At 45.0% G+C, this 25,637-nt stretch overlaps 2 protein-coding genes across 9 annotated transcripts in view; both read left to right on the top strand.

Moving 5' to 3' along the window:
- Positions 1–12,597, top strand: part of VPS45 (vacuolar protein sorting 45 homolog) — an 81,383-nt gene extending 68,786 nt beyond the window's left edge. For 4 of the 5 annotated variants that reach the window (XR_013398705.1, XM_077948656.1, XM_001098282.5 and 1 more), the window contains one exon: positions 11,982–12,597. Coding sequence is in view for 4 of the 5 variants with exons in the window: in XM_077948656.1 (XP_077804782.1) it covers positions 11,982–12,069 (88 nt within the window). In the remaining variant the exon portion in view is untranslated. Of the gene's footprint in view, positions 1–10,154; positions 10,249–11,981 lie in introns of all 5 variants that reach the window. The other variant, XM_077948649.1, reaches the window with a different exon arrangement.
- PLEKHO1 (pleckstrin homology domain containing O1) overlaps positions 1–25,637 on the top strand; it is a 154,518-nt gene that overhangs the window by 126,787 nt on the left and 2,094 nt on the right. Inside the window, exons 2-6 of one of the 4 annotated variants that reach the window (XM_077973353.1) lie at positions 17,731–17,854; positions 18,500–18,646; positions 23,673–23,813; positions 24,515–24,619; positions 24,994–25,095. In XM_077973353.1, the coding sequence (XP_077829479.1) occupies positions 17,825–17,854; positions 18,500–18,646; positions 23,673–23,813; positions 24,515–24,619; positions 24,994–25,095 (525 nt within the window). In that variant the 5' untranslated portion in view covers positions 17,731–17,824. 4 annotated transcript variants of the gene reach the window in all.

Here is a 25,637-nt window from a genome sequence, read left to right as displayed (position 1 = left end):
CTGACAAAACTGTATAGTATTACTTTCCCCAAATGAATGATGCATCCTTCAGGACATATGTTATTTCACTAGGATTATCATTAGAGCTTCTAAGCCTAAGTGGAACCTGTTACATATAAATCACCTTTTGGTACCCTTTGGTCTTGTAAGAAGCAGTGTAACATAACAAGAGTATGGGCTTTAGTGCCAGACTACCTTGTTTAAATTCTGGTTTTGGCACATATTCACTTGTATGATCTGAGACAAATCATTTAGCCTCTTTCTGCCTCAGCTTTTTCAGCTGTAAAATGGAGGTATTAATAGCCCCTTCATACCATTGTTGTGATGATTAGATGATTAATATTTGTAAAATGCTTAGAGGTGATCTGGCAGAGGGTAAGCACTCAATGGATGTTACCTGCTGTTGCTGTTATTACTGCTACATTTTGGGGAGATAAAGTAAAACAGACTTAGGATATTCATCATCACCATCTCTGTCATCACCCTTACTTCCAAGTAAGTTATCTTAAAAACCTTTACTTTACCATATAATTCAAGGGTAGAATTATACTGTTATTCCAAGTGGGAATATACTGAGGCAGTGATAAAATGTGCTATGAAGATAGTCCAATGTCAGATGACTTTGCAGTGTATGAGAAGAAAAATTTTTAGTAGTTCCATTTCCATTTGTGTTCACTTAAAATTTCTCCTTTGGGCCCCCCCAGTGTCAGTACCTCTAAAATTAAAAGACGCAGGCCAGGCATGGTGTCTCATGCCTGTAATCCCAGCACTTTTGGAGGCTAAGGTGTGTGGATCACCTGAGGTCAGGAGTTCCAGGAGTTCAAGACCAGCCTGGCCAACATGGTGAAACCCCGTCTCTACTAAAAAAAAATACAAAAATTAGCTGGGCATGGTGGTGGGCACCTGTAATCCCAGCTGTTCGGGAGGCTGAGGCAGGAGAATCTTTTGAACTGGGGCTGCACTCCAGCCTGGGCAACAGAGCGAGACTCCATCTCAAAAAAATAAAGAAGACATGCGAAGAGTCTTCAGCATTCATGATTGCTACAGCTGGGTTATTTGGGGCTTCGTTTCTTGCATTTTTTAATAGCGTTCACCATGCTGCCCCTGTAGTTGTGGTTGTTCTGACAAATTGATGTGGGCTTGAATGTTCCCACACATCTACACCTCTTTTTATTCTCAGACAATAACTACCTTTCAGACCTCTGTGTTCTCAGATGATAACAACCTTTCAGACCTCTGAGTTCTGTCCTTGAGGAGTCCATTTTTTACACTGTGGATGATGAGGGTAATTTTTTTCTTTCTCTTCACATGATATTCCAATGAATGACACAAACAATGCTAGATCCATGCAGAATCTCATTGTTTGCTTTTTTGCTGTTTCTTCTCAATGAGAGAGGAAATAGTGCCAAGAGCTCCTGTTTGCTTCTTTGTTTTATTTTGTTTTGTTTTGTTTCATAAATCAGGTGGCCAGTACTAAGGAGGAAACTGGGAAGGAATAGCTACATTTTTTAATAGGCAATTACATCATTTGTAAGAAAGTGTCATAGGGTAAAGTATACTCCAGTGGAATTAGTTAGAATCAAGGAAATATCTTATACTTTAATTCAGTGTATTCCAAGGCTTGTTATACAGAAAATTTATTTGAGGAGATATTGATAGGTATTCCATTTTAAAAAGGGCTCTATAGCCAACTAAGTTTGGAAAACACTCTGTCCTTCTCTTGAAAAGTCAAAACTCACATTCGCATATTAAAGATTCTGAGAAAATCTAGGGTAAAGGAACCCACTCCACTTTTGTGTTTTTTAATTGTATTTTAATATAATTTGATAAAATATATGTCACATGTAAGTTAGAAAGCATAATATAATAAATACGCTTGAGCCTTTCACCTAACCCAAGGACTAGAAAATTGCCAGTAACATAGATGTATCCATGTGCTCCTCTCCAATTACATCCCTTATCTCCCTACAACAGGTAAGTGCTATCCTACATTTTGTATTTAATTCCCTTGCTTTGGTGGAAGAAGATAGTGTTTTTAGCACTTATCTATGTATTTCTAAATAACACATTGTTTAGTTTTGCTTGTTTTTGAGCTTTATAAAGATGGTATCATACTTTTTTCATTAAATGTTGCTTCTAAGATTCATCTATATTGTTGCATGTAACCTCAATCATTTTTCAGTGCTGTGTAACATTCCATTATGTGAATATACCACAGTTTACTTTTCCATTCACCTGTCCATAGACATGAGGTTTTTTGTTACATTTTTTATTATTACTATTGCTCCTCTCAAGGAGAAATAAGAAAATGTGAGCTAAGAATATTGACAGAATATTTTGATTATATTGTTTGGGAGCATTAAGGAGTATATTTATTGAGTGGCTGCCTTTACTATTCAAGGCAGGAACTTAAATGCAAACATAAATAAAATGTCCCTGTTTTCAATAATCTTATGGTTCATTGAAGGAGTCAAACAAATTCTGTATTATTCATATTAGGATATGATTAGTCTCAAAGACTAATGGCACAAAATAAACATGACACATCTTTTGAAGTGCCCAGTTTCTTATAATTGGGGGGATGTTCAGGGGTAGAATTTAAAAATTTAACTGATAAGTACCTTAAAGTATGTTTATGTCAAAATTTTAAAGGTCCTTTTATGAAAAATAATATAAAATTATGCATTTTTTATTATTATTTTTTTTTATGACAGAGTCTTGCTCCTGTCACCCAGGCTGGAGTGCAATGGCGCAATCTTGGCTCACTGCAACCTCCGCCTCCCAGGTTCAAGTGATTGTCCAGCCTTAGCCTCCCCAATAGCTGGGATTACAGGTGCCCACCACCATACCTGGCTAATTTTTGTATTTTTTTTAGTAGAGACGGGGTTTCACCATGTTGGCCAGGCTGGTCTCAAACTCCTGACCTCAGGTGATCCACCCTCCTCGGCCTCCCAAAGTGCTGGGATTACAGGCATGAGCCACTGTGCCTGTCTAATTATGCATTTTTAAAACAAAATCCTGGAACTCAAAGATGTAAGCTGGTATACCAATCTGGACTACACCCTTAGGACTCACAAATTCATTTGCTTCTTTTTGTTTTTTTTGTCTGAGACTGAATCTCACTCTGTCGCCCAGGCTAGAGTGCAGTGGTATGATCTCAGCTCACTGCAACCTCCGTCTCCTAGGTTCAAGCAATTCTGCCTCACCCCCCTGGGTAGCTGGGACTACAGGCACGTGAAATCCCATCCGGCTAATTGTTGTATTTTTAGTAGAAACAGGGTTTCACCATGTTGACCAGGCTGGTTTTGAACTCCTGACCTCTGGTGATCTGCCTACCTCGGTTTCCCAATGTACTGGTATTACAGGCGTGATGGTGGTGGGCATGGTGGTGGACTCCTGTAATCCCAGCTATTCAGGAGGCTGAGGCAGGAGAATTGCTTGAACTCAGGAGGTGGAGGTTGCAGCAAGCCAAGATCGCACCACTGCACTCCAGCCTGAACAATGAGAGCAAAACTTCACCTCAAAAAAAAAAAAAAAAAAAAAAAAATGAAAAGTGTTCATGTACAGAAGTTAAATAAAATGTATCCTAAATATAAATAAATAATTCTGACAGAGTAACTAGGAAATGCCTCACAGAGGAGGTGGTTTTTGAACTAGACCATAAAGGATAAGTAGGATTTCCATAGGAAAAAAAAGCAGTCAAGGCTGAGGAAAAGCATGATTAAGGACAGGAGCAAGATTTTAAAAAAAAAAAAAGGGATACCACATTTGAGAAATAATGAGAAGTTCTTCATTATTCATTAAACGTGAGGGGCAGGATGATCTCTTTGTGTGAGATTCCTGGTATTTCCAGATGTAGATTTGTTTGTTTTGAGACAGCCTATGACCCAGGCTGGAGTGCAGTGATGCCATCTTGGCTCACTGCAGCCTCCACCTCCCAGGTTTAAGCGATTCTCCAGCCTGAGCCTCCCGAATAGCTGGGACCACAGGTGCACACCACCACACCCAGCTAATTTTTGTATTTTTTTTGTAGAGACAGGAATTCACCATGTTTCCCAGGCTGGTCTCGAGCTCCTGAGCTCAAAGTGATGCACCTGCCTTGGCCTCCCAAAGTGCTGGGATTACAGGTGTGAGCCCAGCCTCAGTCGTAGATGTTGAATGCCAACCTATTCCCTTGCTCCTGATAAAACTGCTGTTGGATTATTTAGAAAAAGTTTAGTATACTAGGTGATATTTAAGCTGGGGTCTTCTGTTAAAAATCTGTATCTGAATCGTGTTCATTTGGCAAACAATTCATCCACTTTATACTAAGAATGAAGAAGGTAATACTCAAGATGTGCACTGACTAGTAAGACAAACCATTAGAAGATAATTAGAAGGGAGAAAACCCGCTGCCTTCTGTCCTATCATAGGGGATGAATGCTCCTAGCTGGGGCTAGCTCTTCCACTTGGGCACCAGAGCCCATCCACCTCACCTACACTGGGATATCACCCCAAACTCGCTCCCCTTTCTTTCCCAAATCATTTTTTTCCTATCTATTGGATTATTCATAGAAGCATAGAAATATCCTGTTATGCCAGGCACGGTGGCTCACGCCTGTAATCCTAGCACTTTGGGAGGCCAAGGTGGGCAGATTGCCTGAGCTCAGGAGTTCGAGACCAGCCTGGGCAACACAGTGAAACCCTGTCTCTACTAAAATACAAAAAATTAGCCGGGTGTGGCAGCGTATCCCTGTAGTCCCAGCTACTCAGGAGGCTGAGGCAGGAGAATTGCTTGAACCCGGAAGGTGGAGGTTGCAGTGAGCCGAGATCGTGCCACTGCACTCCAGCCTAGGCGACAGAGTGAGACTCCGTCTCCCAAAAAAAAAAAAAAATCAGTTTGAAATACCGTGCTATGTTCTGCATCTTTAAAAGCCCTCTCTTAATCCCCTTACTCTTTCTAGGCTCCATCTCATTTCTCTGTTCTCTTTCATAGGAAAATTCTCCAAGAGTTGTTTATACTCACTGTCTCTAATTCCTTCCCTCACATATTCTCTTAAGCCCACATATTCTCCTCAACTACTGCATTCAGGCCTTCACTTCCATCACTCCAAAATCTTGTCAGGGTCCCTAGGGACCTCCACATAGCTAAACATAGAGTCAACTTTCAGTCCTCATTTTGCTTGACCTATCAGCAGCATCTGACACAGTTCCTTCACTTCTGTTTTTAAAAAAAATAGAGATGCAGTATCACTATGTTGCGCAGACTGGTCATTGTTATCACTTAGCTTCCAGGAGCTATACTGTCTTGGTCCTCCTGCCTCACTGGCCATTCCTTCTCTGTCTCATTTGCTGTTTCTCCTGTTTTTGGAATACCTAGGACTTGGCCACCAACTCCCTTGGCCATCTCATTCAGTCTCATGGCTTTAAATTCTGTCTCCACTACTAACTCCCAGATTTATATTTCTAGTCCTGAGTTTCACTATTGCTATTTGGAGGCAGATAATCTGTTGCTGTGGAGCACTGTCCTTTGCATTATAGATGTTCAGCAACATTCCTGGCCTATACCCGTGAGAAACCAGCAGCACTCCACCAGTTATGACAAGGAGAAAAACATCTCCAGACTCTGCCAAATGTCCCCTGAGAGTAAAATCACACTCCTCCTCACCCCATTGAGAACCAGTGTTTCTTGACCAAACTTCTCCCCCAAACTCTGGACTTGTATATCCACTGTCTTTTTGACATCTCTACTTGAACGTCTAATAAATATTCATACTTAGCGTGATCAAAACCAAACTTCTGATATTTCTTCCTCACATAATCCTCGCTCCGACTTCCCCCCTCAGTGACACATCCATTCCTTTAGTCGCTTAGGCAGAAAAAAACTTGGCATTTTCTTGAATCTCCTCTTTCTCTCACACCTACATCCTGACTTATCAGTAAGTCCTGAGAGCTTTACCTTCAGAATACACCCAGAATCTAATGCCCTTCCATGCCACCATCACTTCCTACTGGGATTACTGCAGCTGCTTTACACTTGTCCCCCAGCACCCCCTTCTCAATATAGTAGTAGGGTGATCTTGTGAAAATGTGTCATTCAGGGTATGTCACATTTTTTTGCAGAACCTTCCAGATGTCTCTCATCTTACCCAAAGTAAAAACCACAATTCTTACAATGACATGCCAGGCCTTACATGATCTCTCCTTATAGCCCACTCTACCCATTCCTTACCTCTCCAATCTCACCTCTTACCATCCAACACCTTATTCACTTCACTCTAGCCACACTAACCTTCTTTCTTTTCCCTAAACATACAGAGCCTTGATCCTTTTGCACTTGCTCTTTCCCAGATACATGCTCCGTTGCCTCATTCAGGTCTTGGCTTAAATGTCACTTTCTCAGGGAGGTCTTCCTTGAGTACTAGTTTTTGTTTTTGTTTTGGGGGGATTTTTTATGGTAGTATTTTATTCCTCTTCAAGAAAAGCTATTACCTAACATTGATGAACTCTCTTTTTTTGAGACAGAGTCTCACTCTGTCACCCAGGCTGGGGTGCAATGGCATGATCATAGCTCACTGCAATCTCTAAATCCTGGGCTCAAGCTCAGGTGAACCTTCCACCTCAGCTTCCTGAAGAGCTAGGACTACAGGTGTGCACCACCATGCTCAGCTAATTTTTTAAATTTTTTGTAGAGGATCTTGCCATGTTGCCCAGGCTGATGTTGAACTCCTGGACTCAAGCAATAGGATTAAAAATATCCTCCTGCTTCAGCCTACCGAAGTTCTGGGATTACAGGCATGAGCCACCATGGGCAGCCAGTCACTAGTTTTATTTTATTTTGTTGTTGTTGTTGTTGTTGTTGTTGTTGTTGTTGTTGTTTTGAGATGGAGTCTTGCTTTGGCACCCAGGCTGGAGTGCCGTGGCACAATCTCAGCTCACTGCAACCTCCGCCTCCCAGGTTCAAGCGATTCTCGTGCCTCAGCCTCCCAAGTATCTGAGATTATAGGCATGCACCACTACACCTGGCTAATTTTCGTATTTTTAGTAGAGACAGGTTTCACCATGTTGGTCAAGCTGGTCTCAAACTCGTGACCTCAAGTGATCCTCCCACCTTGGCCTCCCACAGTGCTGGGATTACAGGTGTGAGCCACCGCACCCAGCCCAGTCACTAGTTTTAAAATCTCACACCACTATCATCTCCAATACTCCTTTTTTAAGCCTGCTTTATCTTTTCCCATAGTATTTCTTCATCTAACGTATTACAAAGAGGCAGTATAGCATTATAGTTAAAAAAACAAACTGAAGCCAAATTGCCTGGGATTATATCCCAATTCCACTTCTAAGCTGTAAGATCTTGACTTCTCTGTGTTTCGTGTGTGTGTGCGTGTGTATTTAAAGTGGAATGGTTTCTGTCCATTAGAACAGTACTTTGCACATAGTAATATGTGTACACCATTGTTGTATTATTAGTAGTGACTAATTAATTTTATTCTCCTTATCTCCCATTGGAATATAAATTCCATGAGAGCAGAGGGGTTTTTTTGTTCGTTTATTTGTTTTTTGGTTTTTTTTACTTTCTTCATTGCTGTATTCACAGCTTCTAGAACGGTGCCTAGCACATAGTAGACAGTAAATATTTGTTGATCAAATTATGTTATTTCTGGAGTGATGAGGATAAGAAGGGTCAAGGAAGATGAGGTATATGTGTACTGTTTAAAACTTTTACAAAGAGAATGTACTCATGTATCCTTGTGCCCCAAAAAGCTTCATAGGCTTGCATGGAAAATAGACATATAGACAAATAAATTACAACATAGTATATTTACAAGATATGGAAGAACGAGTAATAACTCTAAGGGGAGGGCAATGTAGTTGAGGAAAGCTTCCTAGAGGAGTAATAACGTGAGAGTTGGGTTTTTAAAGGTGCGTAGTTCCACCAAACAAAGTATGAGACAGATGTGACAGCCTTCGAATAGTAGGTGCAAAAGCAAAGAAGTATGAAACACAGCAGTGGCTCTCAAAACTGCAAGCAGTGGAAGTTGAAAGGAGAGGTGAGGAGCGTTTTCAGTGTTTTGAGCTATTAAAACTTTCATCTTATCCTTCTCCCTTACCCACTCCCATACTCCTAACATCTCCAAGTAAGTGTTTGGCTGTAATTAGAAGCTTATTACTCCATTACGGCAAATATCTTGGGGTTTTTCTCATTATTTTCCTGAAAGTCTTTTCCTATTTTTCTGCTCCCCACAAGTTCCATTTTTTTAATATATTATTATACCACTGTTCAGGTTCTAGATTCCCCTTGGTGTCTTTGGTATAAGAAATTCACATGTAATTTTTACCTGTGGAGTATAGTGAAAAAGGAGGAAGACATATCCTTAAATTATATACACATACACACACATAGTTTTGTTACAGTATGGTAGCTTTGTTTAGGAATAGAAACACAGTTGTTCAGCTGAATTATTTTAGTAATTAATATTTTTAATCCTATAAACGTTGGTCTCTAGTCCCTTACCAACAATCTAAGTGAAGAAGCTTGCTTTTCAGTGTGTGGCTTAAGACTTCTCAAGATCGACTTTTTAAAATCAGGGTTGGGCCGGGTGCGGTGGCTCAAGCCTGTAATCCCAGCACTTTGGGAGGCCGAGACGGGTGGATCACAAGGTCAGGAGATCGAGACCATCCCGGCTAACATGGTGAAACCCCGTCTCTACTAAAAAATAGAAAAAACTAGCCGGGCGAGGTGGCGGGCGCCTGTAGTCCCAGCTACTCGGGAGGCTGAGGCAGGAGAATGGCGTAAACCCTAGAGGCGGAGCTTGCAGTGAGCTGAGATCAGGCCACTGCACTCCAGCCTGGGTGACAAAGCGAGACTCCATCTCAAATAAAAAATAAAATAAAATAAAATCAGGGTTGGAGTTCTGCTTTTTTCCACCCACCTTCCTTCTATACATGGAGTCAGGAAAACACCCTTGATGACAGCACAAACCAAAAAAGCAGTAGCATTAATCCACTCTGTTAGTTTCTGGCCCTGCCTCTGTTTATACTCATATTGGATTGTGATTGTGTATCTGTCTCTGAGAGTCCCTTAATGTAGGAATCATAACTAAGGTGTTCATTTGTACACCTAGTTCAATGCCTCATTCATAATGGATGCTCATTAAACATTTGTTGAATTGGATTGAATTGAACTGAATTGAACTGGACTATGGCACCACAGGAGAAGGGGATTTTTGAGTTCACTTTTAATGAGATTGATTTAAAACAAATTTAGAAAGAAAAATTATTATTTTGTTTTGTTTTTAAACATAATCTAAATTTGGGGTACAGCTACCAATATGTTCATTCCCCATAATTTTTTAAGCATTCTGAGCAATGACTCATCAGAGTCCCCAAATAGATATATTTTTTTTAAGTCACAGTGGCCCTAGGAAACAAAATTAGGCTTGGTAAATATAAATAGTAAGTGTGTTCTCATTATAGTCAGGAATGTGGGGTCTTGTTGATATACAGAGGAGGATCTTTATTTCTTCCCTTTGTAGCAGAGTTGGAAATGAACCAAATATCCCCTGATAAATTCCTGTAGAGTTTCCCAGCACATTTATTTCATTCTTTCCAGAAGTCACCAAGACTTGTTGTGTTATTGTTTAAAAAAAAAAAAAAAAAAAATCAGTGCTACTTCATTTCCTAACACTTGTTTTCTGACCTCCAATTGTCTCCAGTCCAACTGGCCAAAAAGCCAGGCCAAAGATATCTGTATTTCCGCAGAGAAACAAATGGACTTAGCTTCTACTCCTTTCCCTCTACTTTGCAATGTTTTCTTTTGCAAAGGAGTTTGGAATTTAAATTCTCCAAGCCCAGAATCTTTCAGTCTAAAACTGCAAAACAATGGTAATAAGATGCCTGGTCATTCCTCCAGTCCTCTGTCTTTTAAATATCTGCTCTGAGAGAGAGTCCTGAGCATCCAAATAACTTTTGTTGTTGTCGTTGTTGTTGTTGTTGTTGTTGTTGTTATTGTTGTTGTTGTGACAGGGTTTCACCCCTGTCGCCCAGGCTGGAGTGCAATGGCACGATCTTGGCTCACTGCAACCTCTGCCTCCTGGGCTCAGGCGATTCTCCTGCCTTAGCCTCCCAAGTAGCTGGGACTACAGGCGCCTGTCTAATTTTTGTATTTTTTATAGAGATGGGGTTTCACTATGTTGCCCAGCCTGGTCTCGAATCCCTGGGCTCAAGCGATCCCCCCGCCTTAGCCTCCCAAAGTGCTGGGATTACAGCGTAAGCCATCGCACCCATCCATCCAAATCACTTTTATATTATAAAGAGGGCTCTCTTGCCAGTGGGTAGCTATTTTACTCATTTACTCAGCATAACTTTATTGGATACCTCTGTGTTAAGCCCTGGAGATCTAAGGTGAGTAAGACTCCCCCCTACCTCCCAAGAAGCTCACAGTCTATCTTGGCAACAATTATACAGTGCTGAGATAGGAGTGGGATAAAGTAATAATAGTAATTAGTTCAGCATGGAGGGGTCGGAAGCGCTTTACAAAAAAGTGACATTTATGTATTTATATATGTATGTATGAATGAGACCATGCCTGGCCAGAAAAGTGACTTTTAATCCTTAGTCTTAAAGAAAAAGGTTCCTGCCAGGCACAGTGGCTTACACTTGTAATCCCAGCACTTTGGGAGGCTGAAGCAGGTAGATCATCACTTGAGGCCAGGAGTTTGAGACCAGCCTGGCCAACATGGTGAAACCCCTGTCTCTACTAAAACTACAAAAATTAGCCAGCATGGTAGCGCATGCCTGTAATCCCACCTACTCAGGAGGCTGAGGCAAGAGAATCGTTTGAGCCTGGGAGGCAGAAGTTGCAGTGAGTCGCGATCACGCCATTTCAGCAGAGAAAGAATAGCCCTACATTTCAAACATAGGACATAGTAAGAATAACTACTTGAAGTATGAAAGCTCATGACATGTTTAGGAACAGTGAGTTGTTGGGCATGGATGGCATAGAGGCTGCACTCTGAGAGATGGAATAGACGAGTGGGAAGCAATATTGTATGATGCTGAAAGGCACAGAATCTAGAGCCTGGGTTTGAGTCCCAGCTGAGCCACTTACTGTCTGTTGTGACCTTGGCAAGTCACTTAACCTCCCCTCTATAGGTTTGCTTCTTCGTTTTCTTAAAATGAGGATAATAGTAGCATCTGTTTGACAGGGCTGCAGGCATATATGCATATATATACACATACGGCTTTAAAAAGTGCTCAGAACAAAATGAATATAAGTATTCATTATTAGGCCACATTATGAAAGGCCTTGAACTGTACATTTTCCATAAGTAAAAGAAAGGTTTTAAAGCAGAAGAGGGGAGAGTATATAACAGGATAAAATCTGTATTTTGTTTTATTTGTTAATTTTTTTTTTAATTAGAGACAGGGTCTCGCTCTGTTGCCCAGGCTGGTCTCGAACTTCTGGGCTCGAGCAATCTACCCGCCTCAGCCTTCTAAAGTGCTAGGATTACAGACCTGAGCCACCGCACCTGGCTTGTAATCCGTATTTTAGATAAGTAACTCTGGTGCCACTCTGGAGAGTAGATTGGATAAGGAAGAAACTAGAGACAACATACAAGCTCTGAGACAGTTTCAAGAGTATAGATAACAGGTGCTGATGTAACATGGTATTGAGTTAATATAGTGGCCTTGCCCTTAAAAATTCTGGGTTCCCAAATAGAAACTTCAAACTTGAAATGTTAGTCTTAATAGACCTTACAAATTTAATTCTAAAAAAAAACAAAATGAAGACCCTGGGGAAGAGCACAGAAGGACTGTCCTTGCAGTATGGATGTTGCAGTGCTCAACTGATGCTTCCATTCTATACCCAAATATCAGACCAGTACCTCTTGGCTACTATTCATGATATATTTTCATCTGGTTAGCTGTCCAGAGCAAGACATTCTATTTTTGGAGATGCTTTTGTTTTTTCTTTCAAGTAACCTCAAACTACTTATCAGTTTCCTAGAGGAAGTTCTGGCTTCTGGACTGCACAGCCGAAGCAAGGAGAGCTCTCAAGTCACATCAAGGTCAGCGAGCAGAAGATGAAACAGTGGTTGGGGGAAGGGCACAGCTTCCTCTCTCACCCCCACTACAGGCTTTTCCTACTAATCAGAGGTGTTGGAGAGCAGCTTTGGGTTCTGTGCTGGTTGTTAGAACTCATCTCCAGGTAGCCCACAGATTTGTGGTTGGCACAGACACACGACTCCCAGAGTTGACCTAACAATAAGTCTGAGCCCATCTCAACCCACTTTTCTCTGGTAGTCTTTATGTATCTGTTAGCACAATCACTTCAGTTACTGATGAATTTTGTTGGGATCTGACGTGGGGAAAGGGTTATCAGAGCCTAGAGGGGCTTAAAAAGTAATCATTTGATGTACATACCACATTCCTTGACTTCCTTTCTCTTCCCTTGACCCTTTCTGCTTTTCATTAACCACATTCCTGCACAACTTATTTCTGAAAACCTACCATATTTCTTTATAGAGCCATCCAAAATTTTTTGTCCCTACATAGCAATTTTCTGTGGCACTGAGAAACCATGTATGACCACAATAAAAATCCATTTTGTGAAAAGATATGAGTGATTTAGTTTTATTTCTTTGGGGCTAATTTATGGGAATTTATGAGGTGGGACATGAGCTGGTTTCACACCAAATATGATGAAGGCATTACCTCTACCTGAAGGATATTTAAAGTATGTCAAGGCAAATAATAAATTCTGGTGTCAATTTCACCTCTCTTGAAAACAGGATAAACCGATAGTATCATTATTGCCAGGAAATTAAGGTATCCTCAAATCATCATAGCAAAAATACCAAAGCGCAATCCCTCCCTGGTGTGTGTGTGTGTGTGTGTGTGTGTGTGTGTGTGTGTGTGTGTGTGTGAACTTGTATGTTGATAAATATTCGCATCAGACAGCAAGGGCCAAATCTATGTCATATTTATATGGCTTTGGGAATGTTATTTAGCCTCTTTGTGGCTCAGCTTTCTCATTTATAAAACAGAACCTTCCTCATAGGATTATAAGAATTAAATGAGATGAGATGATACATGAAAAGTGCTTAAAACACTGGTGTACAGTAATCAATAAAATGTAGCTAATAGTAAATAAGATTAATTTCTGTACAGAATCACATGTAAAATGACTGGACTAATCATTTTAATCATTGCACATCTAATCATTGCACTAATAAACAGTTCAAAAAATAGAGGGAAAAGCTGAAAGGTCATTCTGTCCCTCTTTTCTCCACTCCTCCCAGCTCTCAGCTGTTTGGTTGTTTTTGTTTGTTTGTTTGTTTGTTTTTAGTAGAGATGGTGTTTCACTATCTTGGTCAGGATGGTCTTGAACTCCTGACCTCGTGATCCACCCACCTCAGCTTCCCAAAGTGTTGGGATTACAGGCGTGAGCCACCACACCCAGCCTCAGCTGTTGTTTCTTTACACACACTCATGAAGTAAAATCCAAGCTAAAATCCAAGGTGTTTGTTTTTGTTTTTGGCTTTTGTGGGTCCCTTTGGGTAATTTTTTCTTCTTCATTTTTTATAAGTCTTTGAGACAGCCTGCACTTGGGGATGGAGTATTTTAAATGCAGCATTTTACAAGTTATATAGTGTTTTAAAATATGAAAAACTCCCTCCTCCAAGCAGGAATATCTGCGCTTCTCTTCTTATCGCCAAGATAACGCTGTGGAATAAAAAAAGCAAAAACAGAGACCTTCCTTATATCATTTTCCTCATTATTCATCTGCTTCCATTGTGCCTACTCAACTGACAATATCAAGAAGTCTAAGAAATGAGCCCTACTATCAGGGTGTTTGATGTCAGAAGTTGGCATTTCTTTATTAAGAATCAAAGACTCATATTTTTGTGTAAGATTTACAGAGCTGATTCCATTATTACTGGCCCTTTATTTTTGTGCCCTTTAAAAACATCACTTTAATTAAGGTCTTGTATGCTTTTAATAATCCTCTCCCCCATAAGTGGAAATGCCCTGGTCAAAACCTCTGTGTTCCATTTACTCCACAAAAGCCAAGGATATTTGTTTTTAGACAACTGTGTTTGAATAACAGTTTCCGCCCAGTAAACTTGCAAGCAGTTCACAAGTTTTTATCTCTAATAGTTCCCTTTCTCCCTTAAGTTATAAAATATTCTGTTATAGAATACAGCTACTAGCAGTCACATCTTATCCTCAGATGTTGTTAGGAAGGTACCCCCATCATGAGGTCCTCCTAGTGTCTTATCTCCACCACAGGCAGAAACTGACTGAGAGTGATTTCTGTGGTTTATGTGTGTATAGTGTCAAGCTCACTGAGGAACGCTGAGGAGACAGCGCTATAAAAATGTGTAAAGGAACCCATACGTTCTCAGATTTCTCACTTAAGCATTGGTCTTTGGAAAACAGTCCGACCTACATCCCAATTCAGGTACCACGAAGTTCACCTGGTGAGGCAAATCAGCTTCAAGAATAGGCCAGAGGAAGTGGAAAGGGGTGAGTGACAGGACAAAGGGAGAACAGGTGAATGAAAGTAGGGGCAGGATCACAGGATGGAGCAGGGCAGAGAAAGAAAGGACGCCAGAGATTTATGTAACATCTTAAGAGAGCAGACAGGCAGGGAAGGTTCTGCAGCCCACATGCATCTGCTCTGGAATCTGAAAATTACTTTGGAGGGTTTTTCTTTTTCATTAGCCCCTCTGCCTGATGTTTCACAATGCTCTGGCACCTATCTGATGCAACACGAAAGGAACCCTGGACCTCGCATATAGGAGGCACTCAAATATTTGTTTTATCTATCTATCTATCTATCTATCTATCTATCTATCTATCTATTTTTGAGATGGAATTTCACTCTGCTGCCCAGGCTGGAGTGCAGTGGTGCGATCTCGGCTCACTGCAACCTCTGCCTCCCAGGTTCCAGCGATTCTCCTGCCTCAGCCTCCCAAGTAGCTGGGATTACAGGCGTGTGCCACCACATCTGGCTTTTTTTTTTTTTTTTTTTTGTATTTAGTAGAGATGGAGTTTCATCATGTTGGTCAGGCTGGTCTTGAACTTCTGACCTCAAATGATCCACCCGCCTCGGCCTCCCAAAGTGCTGGGATTACAGCCGTGAGCCACCACGCGCGGCCCAATATTTATTGACTATTGGGAAAGGAGGAAGATGGGGCAAATGATGAATTACTTTTTTCCCATAAATCAGAATCTATTTAAATGATAAATCTAAACCACTCATGTGTGTTTGTCCAGCAAACCCTCAAAAAGCATGCGGGCTATTCCTTACCAGTACATCTGGACATATTGCTTCCTCACATACGAAGACATCCTGGATTTGCTCATTATTTTTTCATCGCTCTTTAAACGGGGGGTTAGAAAATAGAGACATTGGGGCCGGGCGTGGTGGCTCACGCCTGTAATCCCAGCACTTTGGGAGGCCGAGACGGGCGGATCACGAGGTCAGGAAATCAAGACCGTCCTGGCTAACATGGTGAAACCCCGTCTCTATTAAAAAACACAAAAAACTAGCCGGGCGAGGTGGCGGGCGCCTGTAGTCCCAGCTACTCGGGAGGCTGAGGCAGGAGAATGGCGTAAACCCAGGAGGCGGAGCTTGCAGTGAGCCGAGATCCGGCCACTGCACTCCAGCCTGGGCGACAGAGCGAGACTCCGTCTCAAAAAAAAAAAAAAAAAATAGAGACATTGGGAAGGGGACAAGATGGTTTGGGGAACGTGGTGTGTGCACACTCATGCCCATGGGAGGGGGTTACAAAATCTGAAGAGGAGACTGCAGTCAGGAAGCTTGGATTCTAATCCATTTAGCCAGTAACTTGATGTATAAACTTGGGCAAGTCAGTTGATCTGGCATGCCCTGTTTCCTCATTTTCCAAATGAAAATATTAATACTTAATCTATATACCTTACAAGGTGGCACTAAAAGTGTAAAGAAATGACATATAAGAGCATTTTGAAAGGATAAGGTTCTGTGTCAGTCTAAAATCGTGGAATTAATTGGTATGGTGAATGGAAAGAAGTTGAGAGGAATATCATTGGATTAGGAGGAAAGGTGGGACTGGGAAGGGGAGGGAACCCCTCCTTCATTTGACATACCAGAAAAAGCCAAAACAGCCTCCACTACTCAAACCACAAATTTAGCCAACACTTTTATCTTGAGACATCTCTGGAAAAAGGATTTTTCCTTTTCCCTGCTCCTCAGTACCAGGGATTTTTATTCATTTTGTGGTTATTGCATGCTTGCCATGTGCCAGGCAATGTGTTTATTAGCCTTTTATTTCAAAATTAGCCCTGGAAGACAACACATATCTTCAAAGGACTCTCAGAGGTCATCTCATATCTTCCCCTAACTTTCCTTGTTGATAAAAATGGCAGTTCATCCCTCACCACTTAATATGTGGAGGGATGCAGGCCTAAAGAAATTCAGTGACTTGACCAAAGCCCACAGTGGTGATGAAACCAATACCTAAGAGTGGGGTTTCTCACTCCCCTTTTCCATCACACATATATATACTGAAAAGACATGAAGTTACTAAGATGTGTCCTGGAAGCTCTGAGGCAGATCTGCTGTAGGAGGGATCAGCAGAGGCTTCCCTAGTCAGGGCATTCTCTGGGCGTTCAGCCCTTCCCTCCATTGGGCTCCAGCGCTGTAGAGAGGATGGGATTTTTACCTATTAGTGCAGCGGGAAAAGATACCCAGGTGGCAGGAAGTTTAAGCCTCACCTGGAACTTACATTGAAAGCCACTTGGTATAAAGGATCATGGTTTGGAGACAATTCTATTCCTGCCAGCTTTGACACTGTGTCTGCAAATCCCTCAGCTATTCTGAGTCTCCGTTTTCTCCCTGTGAGATGGAGATCATAAAATCCGCCTCATCCTTAGGATTATTCTCCTGAGGCTACAATAAGGCCTGAGGCTTTGTACACTGGAAGAAACGTGTATTAATAGAAACTTCTGTCCCACCCCATCCCCCAACACGTCGATCCCCTCCGGAGCATAAAACTTTTCCCAGCATCTGACCTGCCCAGGCCACCCTAGCACCTAGGAGCGTGAATTCCTGATGAGAGTTCTGGGTGGCGCGCCCTCCGGGCTCCCGCTCTCGTTTTTGTTTTTGGTCAAGAAAGGCGATGCTCTAGAGGCTGGCGATCTCCGGTCTTCACGAATCCGCACGTCTCTCCATTATCACCGCGCCCGCCCACTGGGCCCCGGGGCGGCCGGCGGCCGGGTCTCTTGGGCTCCGCGTGTCGCCCGAGCCGCCGCGGAGCGAGGGTCCCTGCCCCCTGGGAAGCGGTCTCCGGCCGCTTGGAGGCCGCCTTCTTCCCCCTCCGTGAGTCAGAAACAAAGGCGGGGGGGCGGGGGGAGCGCCCGAGCTGCGGCTCCGCGATTCGCCCTTTATTCTGAACTCGCAACGTCAGCGGCCCGCGGATGGAGCTGCGGGGCGCGGGCTGGGCCGCCCACAGCGCACCGGGCCGGGGGAGCGGCCGCGCTGGGCCGGGCCGGCGGCTGGCGGGGGCGCGCTCGGGGACCCGGGCCGCGTGGGCGCCGGGATGGAGGGCGCCGAGGGGCGGGGAGCGGGCGTGCGTGTGTGTGCGAGTGCGAACGCGAGGGAGGCCGGCCTTGAGTGAAACCGGAGCTACAAAGAAGGGGAGAGTCCGGGAGCGGGAGGGCGCGAGGGAGGAGCAGCGGCGGCGCCGGGGCAGCTCCGACGCCCTCCCGCGGGGAAGGAGCCCCCGCGGAGCCGCCGAGGCCCCGACGCGGGGCCGCCCCTCGGCCCGCAGCCCCGCGCTCGCGCCCGCTGGGAATGATGAAGAAGAACAATTCCGCCAAGCGGGTGAGTGCGCCCGCCCGCCCTGCGGCCGCCGCCGCCTCCACGCTCCGACGACCCCGGCCCCGTCGGCGCCGCGGCAGCCTGAGAGACACCCGCCCCGGCCGCTCCCCCGCCCCGGCGGCCAGGTCCCCTTGGCCTCGGCCCCGGGCCGGGGCTCTGGGCCCCGCGAGGCGCCGGCGGGGGCTTTTGTTTGTTTACTCGCCTCAGGGGGATTCAACTTGGCTGAGTTTCCCCCCGACCCGCGCCTCCCCCGCCCCTGGACGCCGGGCGGGCGTTTGCCTTGCGCTCCGCCGTGGCGAGGAGACAATGGGAGAGAAAACCAAAGAAACGCCGTTAGTCCCCGCGCGGCGAGCACGGGGCGGCGGGGACGCAGGGCCTGGAGGGAGCCCGGGAGCCCCTCCGCGCCCGGCCCGCGCCCCTGCCACTCGCAGCCCCGGTTGTTTATTCGGGAGCAGGGGAGGGGAACGGGGGGAGTTCCTTGGAGTGAAAACCTTTCCGAAGTGGGAGCGAACCTGGGGCGCCCCCCCCCACCCCCGGCCGCAGCCTTCGGAGGAGACGGGGCCGCTGAGGCGGTCGTGAGAGACGGATGGAGAGGAAGCCGCGGCTGGAATCTCCTAACCGCCCGCTTCTCATCTTGTCCTGGGGCAGGGGCCTCAGGATGGAAACCAGCAGCCTGCACCGCCCGAGAAGGTCGGCTGGGTCCGGAAATTCTGCGGGAAAGGGATTTTCAGGGAGATTTGGAAAAACCGCTATGTGGTGCTGAAAGGGGACCAGCTCTACATCTCTGAGAAGGAGGTGGGTGCTTCTTGCCTCTAACTCTGCGTTTTCTCATACCCCCCACTTTGTCACTCCACAAGGGCTCGCCTAGCTTACTCCACCCTCGTTTTGTTCCAAAGGCAAGTTCAGTGGTCTCCTGACTCTCTACCCCCATCGCATCTGCAGAGAAAGGTCACCCTTTAGTGAGAAGACCCGAGTGAGAATTAGAAGTTGAGCTGGCCGCTTACTCAGTGTTTTTTTGTTTGCAAATACCTTTCTAACAACAATGATAAGCCCCTCCCAAGACGCCCCAGAAGTCCTGAGTGTCCCTTGCTGCCTCCCACCCTAACCGGCCTCCTGAATATAGGATTTATTTTCTTTGTTATTTCTGCTGAAACAGTTTAGCCTATTCGCCACCCCTTTCTGTCCCCCGACCCTACCCCAGCCAGCCTCCCCTTTCCTGTCTGTGGCAGGAGCGTGCACAGGTCCTGTCCGTGGCGCATCCGCCCTGAATCACAGAAAATACACACGCACCCCGCTGTCTGGCCCCTGTGACCTCGGGTCTGTGAGTGGCAGTTATTTTCGTTGAAGGCAGTGTCCCTAACCAGTATGCTCTCTGTTCCCCACCCCCACCCCATTTTAAAAAGGCAAGGAACCCATTTTCTACCCACTTCCTGCCCACCCCCCCCCATTTGTATCAGAAGGGAGAAGAATGGAGTTAAGAACCCCTGTATGTCTTTGGATACCTTTGGCTGTGTATTTAACCATGAAAACCAGTCTACACTGTGTCAAAACCTGAGCTATGATAATTGAATCCAGACCCATCTCCCTTTTTTCCCTAAGTCTTGGGGTCAATAACGTGTACTCATGTTGAGAAATCAGAATTGCCCCTCCAGTGGTTAGAAGTCACTCCATTCCCTGCCTCTGTGACTGTCGGTATAGCCTGGGAGACTGTCCTGTGTACCAGTTAGAGTGGCTCTTCCTCTCGCCCTCACAGGAGGGATTCTGTGTTCCCTCACCCAGAGCTAACTGGGAAGTCCTCCCTGAGTTCTAACCTCTTCTACTTTCTGCAGTAGACACCCTTATTCAGTAGATTATATTTAGGTAAATAAAACCTTTTATGGTATTGAAACAGATACACACACACCCTGAGACAAAGTACTCATCTAGAAGAACATCTACTGAGGCATCTAGGGAAGAACTAAGCTGTGCCACAGCCAAAGAGATCCCTCTTAAGGGTATTGAAACCTAACTGTTTACACAAAGCTAGGAAGTTGGTGATGGAAAGTCTTAGGAGTGAGGTGAAGGCACTTTTCTTGGTCTGTCACCCAGGCTGGAATGCAGTGGTTCGATCACAGCTCACTGCAACCTCCACCTCCAGGGCTCAAGTGATCCTCCCATCTCATCCTCCGAGTAGCTGGGACTACAGGTGGGTGCCACCATGTCTGGCTAGTTTTTGTATTTTTTGTAGAGACAGTGTTTCGCATTGTTGACCAGGCTGCTCTCAAACTCCTGGCCTCAAGTGGTCCACCAGCCTCAGCCTTCCAAAGTACTGGGATTACAGATGTGAGCCACCATGCCCGGCCAGGAGGATTTATTTTTAAGAGTTACGGCTGCCCAATCACAAATCCTCCAGAAAGTTTTCTCCACAACTTTCCGGCTTTCTAATTTAAAAAAAAAAAAAAAAAAAAAAAGCAAGTGTCAAAGTGTATCTCCTGTCTTCCCCGAACTTCTTAATTGCAGGAAACTCTAGTTACCAATCAGGGAGAACTTCCTACAAGTCAGGGAAAACGTAATAGTGAAAGGGTAAGAGGAATAAAACATCCATTGCTTGTTTGTATTTGCCCAAAGAGCAGAGTCTGGGGGCAAAAGTATAGTTGATCCTTGCTTGTGAGGAAGAGGTACAGAGACAGGGGAAAGGATGGAATGACCTCAGCCTAGGATGTCTGGTGTCCTATGAGTCAGGACCATCTGACTGGTCACGGAGCCAGCTGTCTCCTGCTGGGAAGGGCACAGGAAAGAGGGACTAGACATATTGATACTATGCTTTTTTAGAGCCAGTTTCCATGCTACAGTGGGCCTGGTTAAAAGTGAAATTGACAGAGGACTCTGGGCTTTATTCTGCCCACTTGCAAAAAGCTCTAGGGCCAATAGAGTCAAGACAGGGTGTTTTGTTTTGTTTTTTAGAGATGGTCTCACTGTGTCTCCCACGCTGGAATACAGTGTCACAGTTGTAACTCTCTGCTTGCTTGACCTCCTGGGCTCAAGCAATCCTTCCACCTCAGCCTCCCGAGTAGCTGGGACTACAGGCATGCACCACCACACCCAGCTATTTTTTTTTTTTATTTTTTGTAGACATGGGGTCTCACTATGTTGCCCAGGCTGGTCTCAAATTCCTGGCTTCAAGTGATCCTTCTGCCTCAACCTCCTGAAATTCTGGGATTATAGGTGTGAGCCACAGTGCCTGGACAAGATTTTTTTTAAGGCAGAGTATAATCTATACCATTTGCTGTTAATGCAAGAAAAATTATAACCCTATCTCCCAGAATTTTCACTAGTCTTTTTTGTTATTTCCTCTCTTAAAGGCAGGGTCTCCCACAACCACCTCTGCCATAGAATTTCTTCTGTGTTCGATAGTAATCATTTTCTTCCTTCTCAGTCAAAGGGCATCCCCTCTCAAAGAGGGCTGGAGCACCTTATGGTCACAGGCTGGTGGGTAAGAACAGAAGCTAGACCTTAGACCTCATGGTCAAGGAAATTGGGTTTGGGGCAACTCTTTGGACAGGTGTGGGAAAAAATCCCTTTCTGTGGTCAAGGACAAAGAATCAGGGGAAAGGGAGGGTTAATTTGGAAGGTGGGTAGTTATAAATGAGACTCTGGGAATTAGATAAGCGTGGGGAAAAAAACACAATACGGTGGAGAACAAGTCTGCTGGCTTTGTCCATCTTCCCAGGCACTGGAATATACTTGTGCTACTGCTTGCCTCACCCCATCTCCCACCCTCTCCACCCCCACTAAGGGCTAACCTCTGTCAGTGTCTTCTGCGCCCCAGAACTCCTTATCAGTCTGTATTCAAGCTAGAATAACTTCCTTTCCTTCCCTTCCCCTAAGGAAAACAGAGTAAGTTAACTCTCTTCCCCTGGCTACATTCACACACCCAGCACTTTCCTCTCCACGGTTTCTGGACTCTGCTGATAGTGTCAACTCTGGAGAAGGAGGGGGAGAGGAGGGATGATGCATCATCTTACATCCCTGCCCCGTGTTTCTGGGAATTGTTCTTGGACACCCCTTGCCAGCACCTTGTCCTACTTCTACCCGTAATCATTCAAGGCCTCTGGCCGCTTTCCAGCCTAAAGCCAGGGAACCTGGAAAGTGGGGGGCCCTGGAGGAGCCAAGCCTTGCTGAAACAAATGGAGGTAGATGTATGAGCAGTCACTCACTTGAATGGGGCCATGTGGTCATCTGTCCTCATCTGTCATCAGCCTCCAGGTCCAGCAGCAATTCAGAAGGATGGGCAGATGCAAGACTGTAGATGGTCTGGGTAATGGAAGGGAGAACCACTTCCCCACTTCCAGGTTTCCAGGAACCAGGAGGATAGATGAATTCACCTCCATGCACATGAGCCCCATTTCAGAGCTGGGGAAGTTGGGGACTCTTTTGAAAAATAATTTCAGTCAGGGTAGGTGGATGTCATCCAAGGAAGACATGAGGCTACTTTTATCTGTTTAGTTTTAATGAGACAAGTGCTGGTGCTTTTCATTTCTCATCCCAGGAAAACGTGACCAGCTTTTTCCTGAGGTGTTCCAACCCTGGGCTCAAGTCACAGAGGGTGAACAGACTGTGCAGTCTGGGCTTGTAACTAAGTCTCCTCTCTGTAACTTTGGTCTTTGCAAGCCAAACCAAATCCATAAGCCACTGCTTCAGAGTCCCAGAGTTGTAGGAACACCGCCTTAGGGGAAAGGAGAAAACATTGTGATCGGTTTCAAATGGACCTGCGAAGAAATATTTCTAGAGCCGCTTTGCAGTGCTCAGAAAAGGCTAGTTGGGGTTGGAGGATGTCACTAGGAATGCGGCCTCGATGAGATGTTCAGCAGGAGTGCTAAGAGCTAAATGTTACTTGAAGCTGCTAAAGGTAGAACCAGAGTGCAGGACAGAGACTACAGCAGGGAGGGCTAAGTTTAGATACGAGGAAGAGCTTCCTGCAATAAAGGGGACCCAGGCACTAAAACTAGAATAATGGCAAGAAGTCACAGAATACTTTTTTCCAAGTCTAAAGTGTAGTCTTCAAGGGAAAGTCTAAGTGCATTCTTGCCTAGAGATAGGGGGATGAAAGAAATGGTTTTTCAGGTCTGGAGGAGTTAGTTTGGATTGTCACAGTACCTTAGAGGGAGGAGGAAAGGGTAGGAACTGTAATTGTAGTTTTCAGCTTCTCTGGACAAACTCAGCAAAGTGAACACGGGGGGCTGCCATCCTGTGGTGGCTATGCTCCTGAAATGAACAAGGAAGATGAGTCTCTATAATTGTACATACCAGAGAAGGGAGCAAGGTGGGGTGGGAGAGCTATACTGCACACGTGCGAGTGGGGAGGCCAGAGACAGCCCCTCCTTCCCTCCAGACAGCCTGATACTGGCCATGCCTTAATCTTCATTCTGTGGACCATCAAGGGCCATACAGGTCTGTCTTACTGAGGGTGGTGGATCAACCATCTACCATGTCCCTTTAAGGACATGAGCCTTTTTAGAACATGTAAGTTGTGTCCTTAAGGAAGAGTGGGGCAATGGGTGAAGAGAGGCATAGTGGGACTCTGGAAATGGCAGCCTGGCTAAGGAGAGTGAAGAGAAGGGATTTAAACAGAAACACACCTGAACATTCAAGACATGGGGCTGCCCTAGCCTCCTCCTCGATGTGAGGCCTTTGTAGGCTTTGGGCAGGACGGCCCTCTCCTCTCCTGGCATGCCTCCCTCTCCTCAGGCTTCCTCTGCTTCCCAAGATGATCTAAACTAACAGTCTGGGTGGAGGGGCTAAATAATTTTATCCTCCTCACCTCACCCCAACCCTCCCCTAGGTAAAAGATGAGAAAAATATTCAAGAGGTATTTGACCTGAGTGACTATGAGAAGTGTGAAGAGCTCCGGAAGTCCAAGAGCAGGAGCAAGAAAAATCATAGCAAGTTTACTCTTGCCCACTCCAAACAGCCCGGTAACACGGTATGTTTCTCCTGCCACCTTGGCCGCTGGAACATGGACAGGGTTGGAGGGGGCAGGGGAGAACTCCTTCCCCTCAACTTCTCTCAGCAATCTTGGCTCAGAGGCCCTGGATTGCTCTCCTGCTGGCTTTTATCATTTCACCTGAGAATATTGTGGCCATTTCCTTCTTTCCAGGCAGGCCAGCCTTTAACCTGTTCAGCCACAAAGATCATCTCTCTATATATCTCTTTATTTTTCTCTGTCTTATACACACACATCCACACATGTGCATATTTACATCCCTTAGAAGAAAATCCCTGTCCTTGTACCCTGATAGGTGGTTGAAGTTCTGAATCTAATTCATCTTGTCAGAGGGAACCCAGGGAAGTTACTCCTGTCACATTCTATTTCTTCAAACATTGAAAGATTTGTATTTTAATACCTGTCCTTCATCAGACTTCCTCTGATTATCTCCAATACCATATTAATACTCAGTATCCTTCTTAGCTCTTCCTTGGTCGTTTCTAAAACAACCTCCTAGCTATGCATTTTGCAGGAATAGAAGCTGGGTTTCCTTAAGTTATGGATGACTCTGGAAGCAGAATATCTCTCCTTCCCGGAGCTGGGTCTAAGAAAGTGAGATTATAATCTCTTATTTCTTCATCTCGAGGTGAGGCACCACCTCTAAAACCCTGGCTGAAACAGGAATCTTCCCCTCACAGGCACCCAACCTGATCTTCCTGGCAGTGAGTCCAGAAGAGAAGGAATCGTGGATCAGTGCCCTCAACTCTGCCATCACCCGAGCCAAGAACCGTATCTTGGATGAGGTCAGGGGGCTCACTGTGGGGAGAGGGAGGGAGGCTGGGGCAGAGGGAGCAGCTGTGACCCACTGAAGGGGGAGGATTATGCAGGCCCCATTTACTCGCTCCCCCACCAGCTCTACTTCTTTACCTCCCTTTTAAAAACCTGATCTCTTTCTACCTTCTCTCCAAGTCTCTTCTGACACCTCCTCTTCCCCACTTCATGATGCGGGAGCCAGCCTTGCGTCAGCTTAAAGAGCCCCTTCGTGTCCAGTAAATCCCCTTGCCCATGGATTCATTCAGAAGCCGTGAATGGAATGGGCACGCGTTCAGGCCTCGGGATGCTGGGTTGGGACAAAGGTCGCTGAAGAGCACTCATGACTCACAGTACATCTCTTCAGGTCACCGTTGAGGAGGACAGCTATCTTGCCCATCCCACTCGAGACAGGGCAAAAATCCAACATTCCCGCCGCCCCCCAACAAGGGGACACCTAATGGCTGTGGTATGTAAGACTGTAATAAACATTGCCAAAGGGCCAATTCTGTGTCAGTCCATCTCAGACAGAACTGTATGCCACCAGAGGCATTTGTGGGAGGCCTCCCTGATGCCAAGATCAGAGGCGAGGGAAGTCCTTCCACCCCATGCCCCTGCCTGATCTAAATCAAAAGGATTTATTCAGCACCCATTAGGAGTTCAAAAGTCCTGGTTCCCAGTAATGTTTTTTCTTTTGGAGAAAATGAGTTTTCTCCAAAAGAAATGAGTTTTCTTTCTCCAAAAGAAATGAGTTTTCTCATTTCTTTTGGAGAAAATGAGTTATACCCACAGGAAAATGAAAACTAAGCTACTTTATGGTGACTGTCTTGATGGGTAACAGCATGTAGTAGTGCAGGCATTTGGAGGAGAAAGAATGACAGTGAATCCCTGAAACATACAAAGTGCTGGTTTCTTTCATGCTTCTGAGCTCTTAAGTCTTTAGAGAGAGAGGAAGGCAGGTATAGTGCAGAGAACACAGGCTTTGGAGTCCAAACCTGAGTTGGAACCTCA

The sequence above is a fragment of the Macaca mulatta genome, chromosome 1, assembly GCF_049350105.2.
Source record: "Macaca mulatta isolate MMU2019108-1 chromosome 1, T2T-MMU8v2.0, whole genome shotgun sequence".
Lineage (NCBI taxonomy): Eukaryota > Metazoa > Chordata > Mammalia > Primates > Cercopithecidae > Macaca > Macaca mulatta.
Note: the sequence above shows the minus strand (reverse complement) of the source record. Positions and strands in the feature narration are given on the sequence as shown.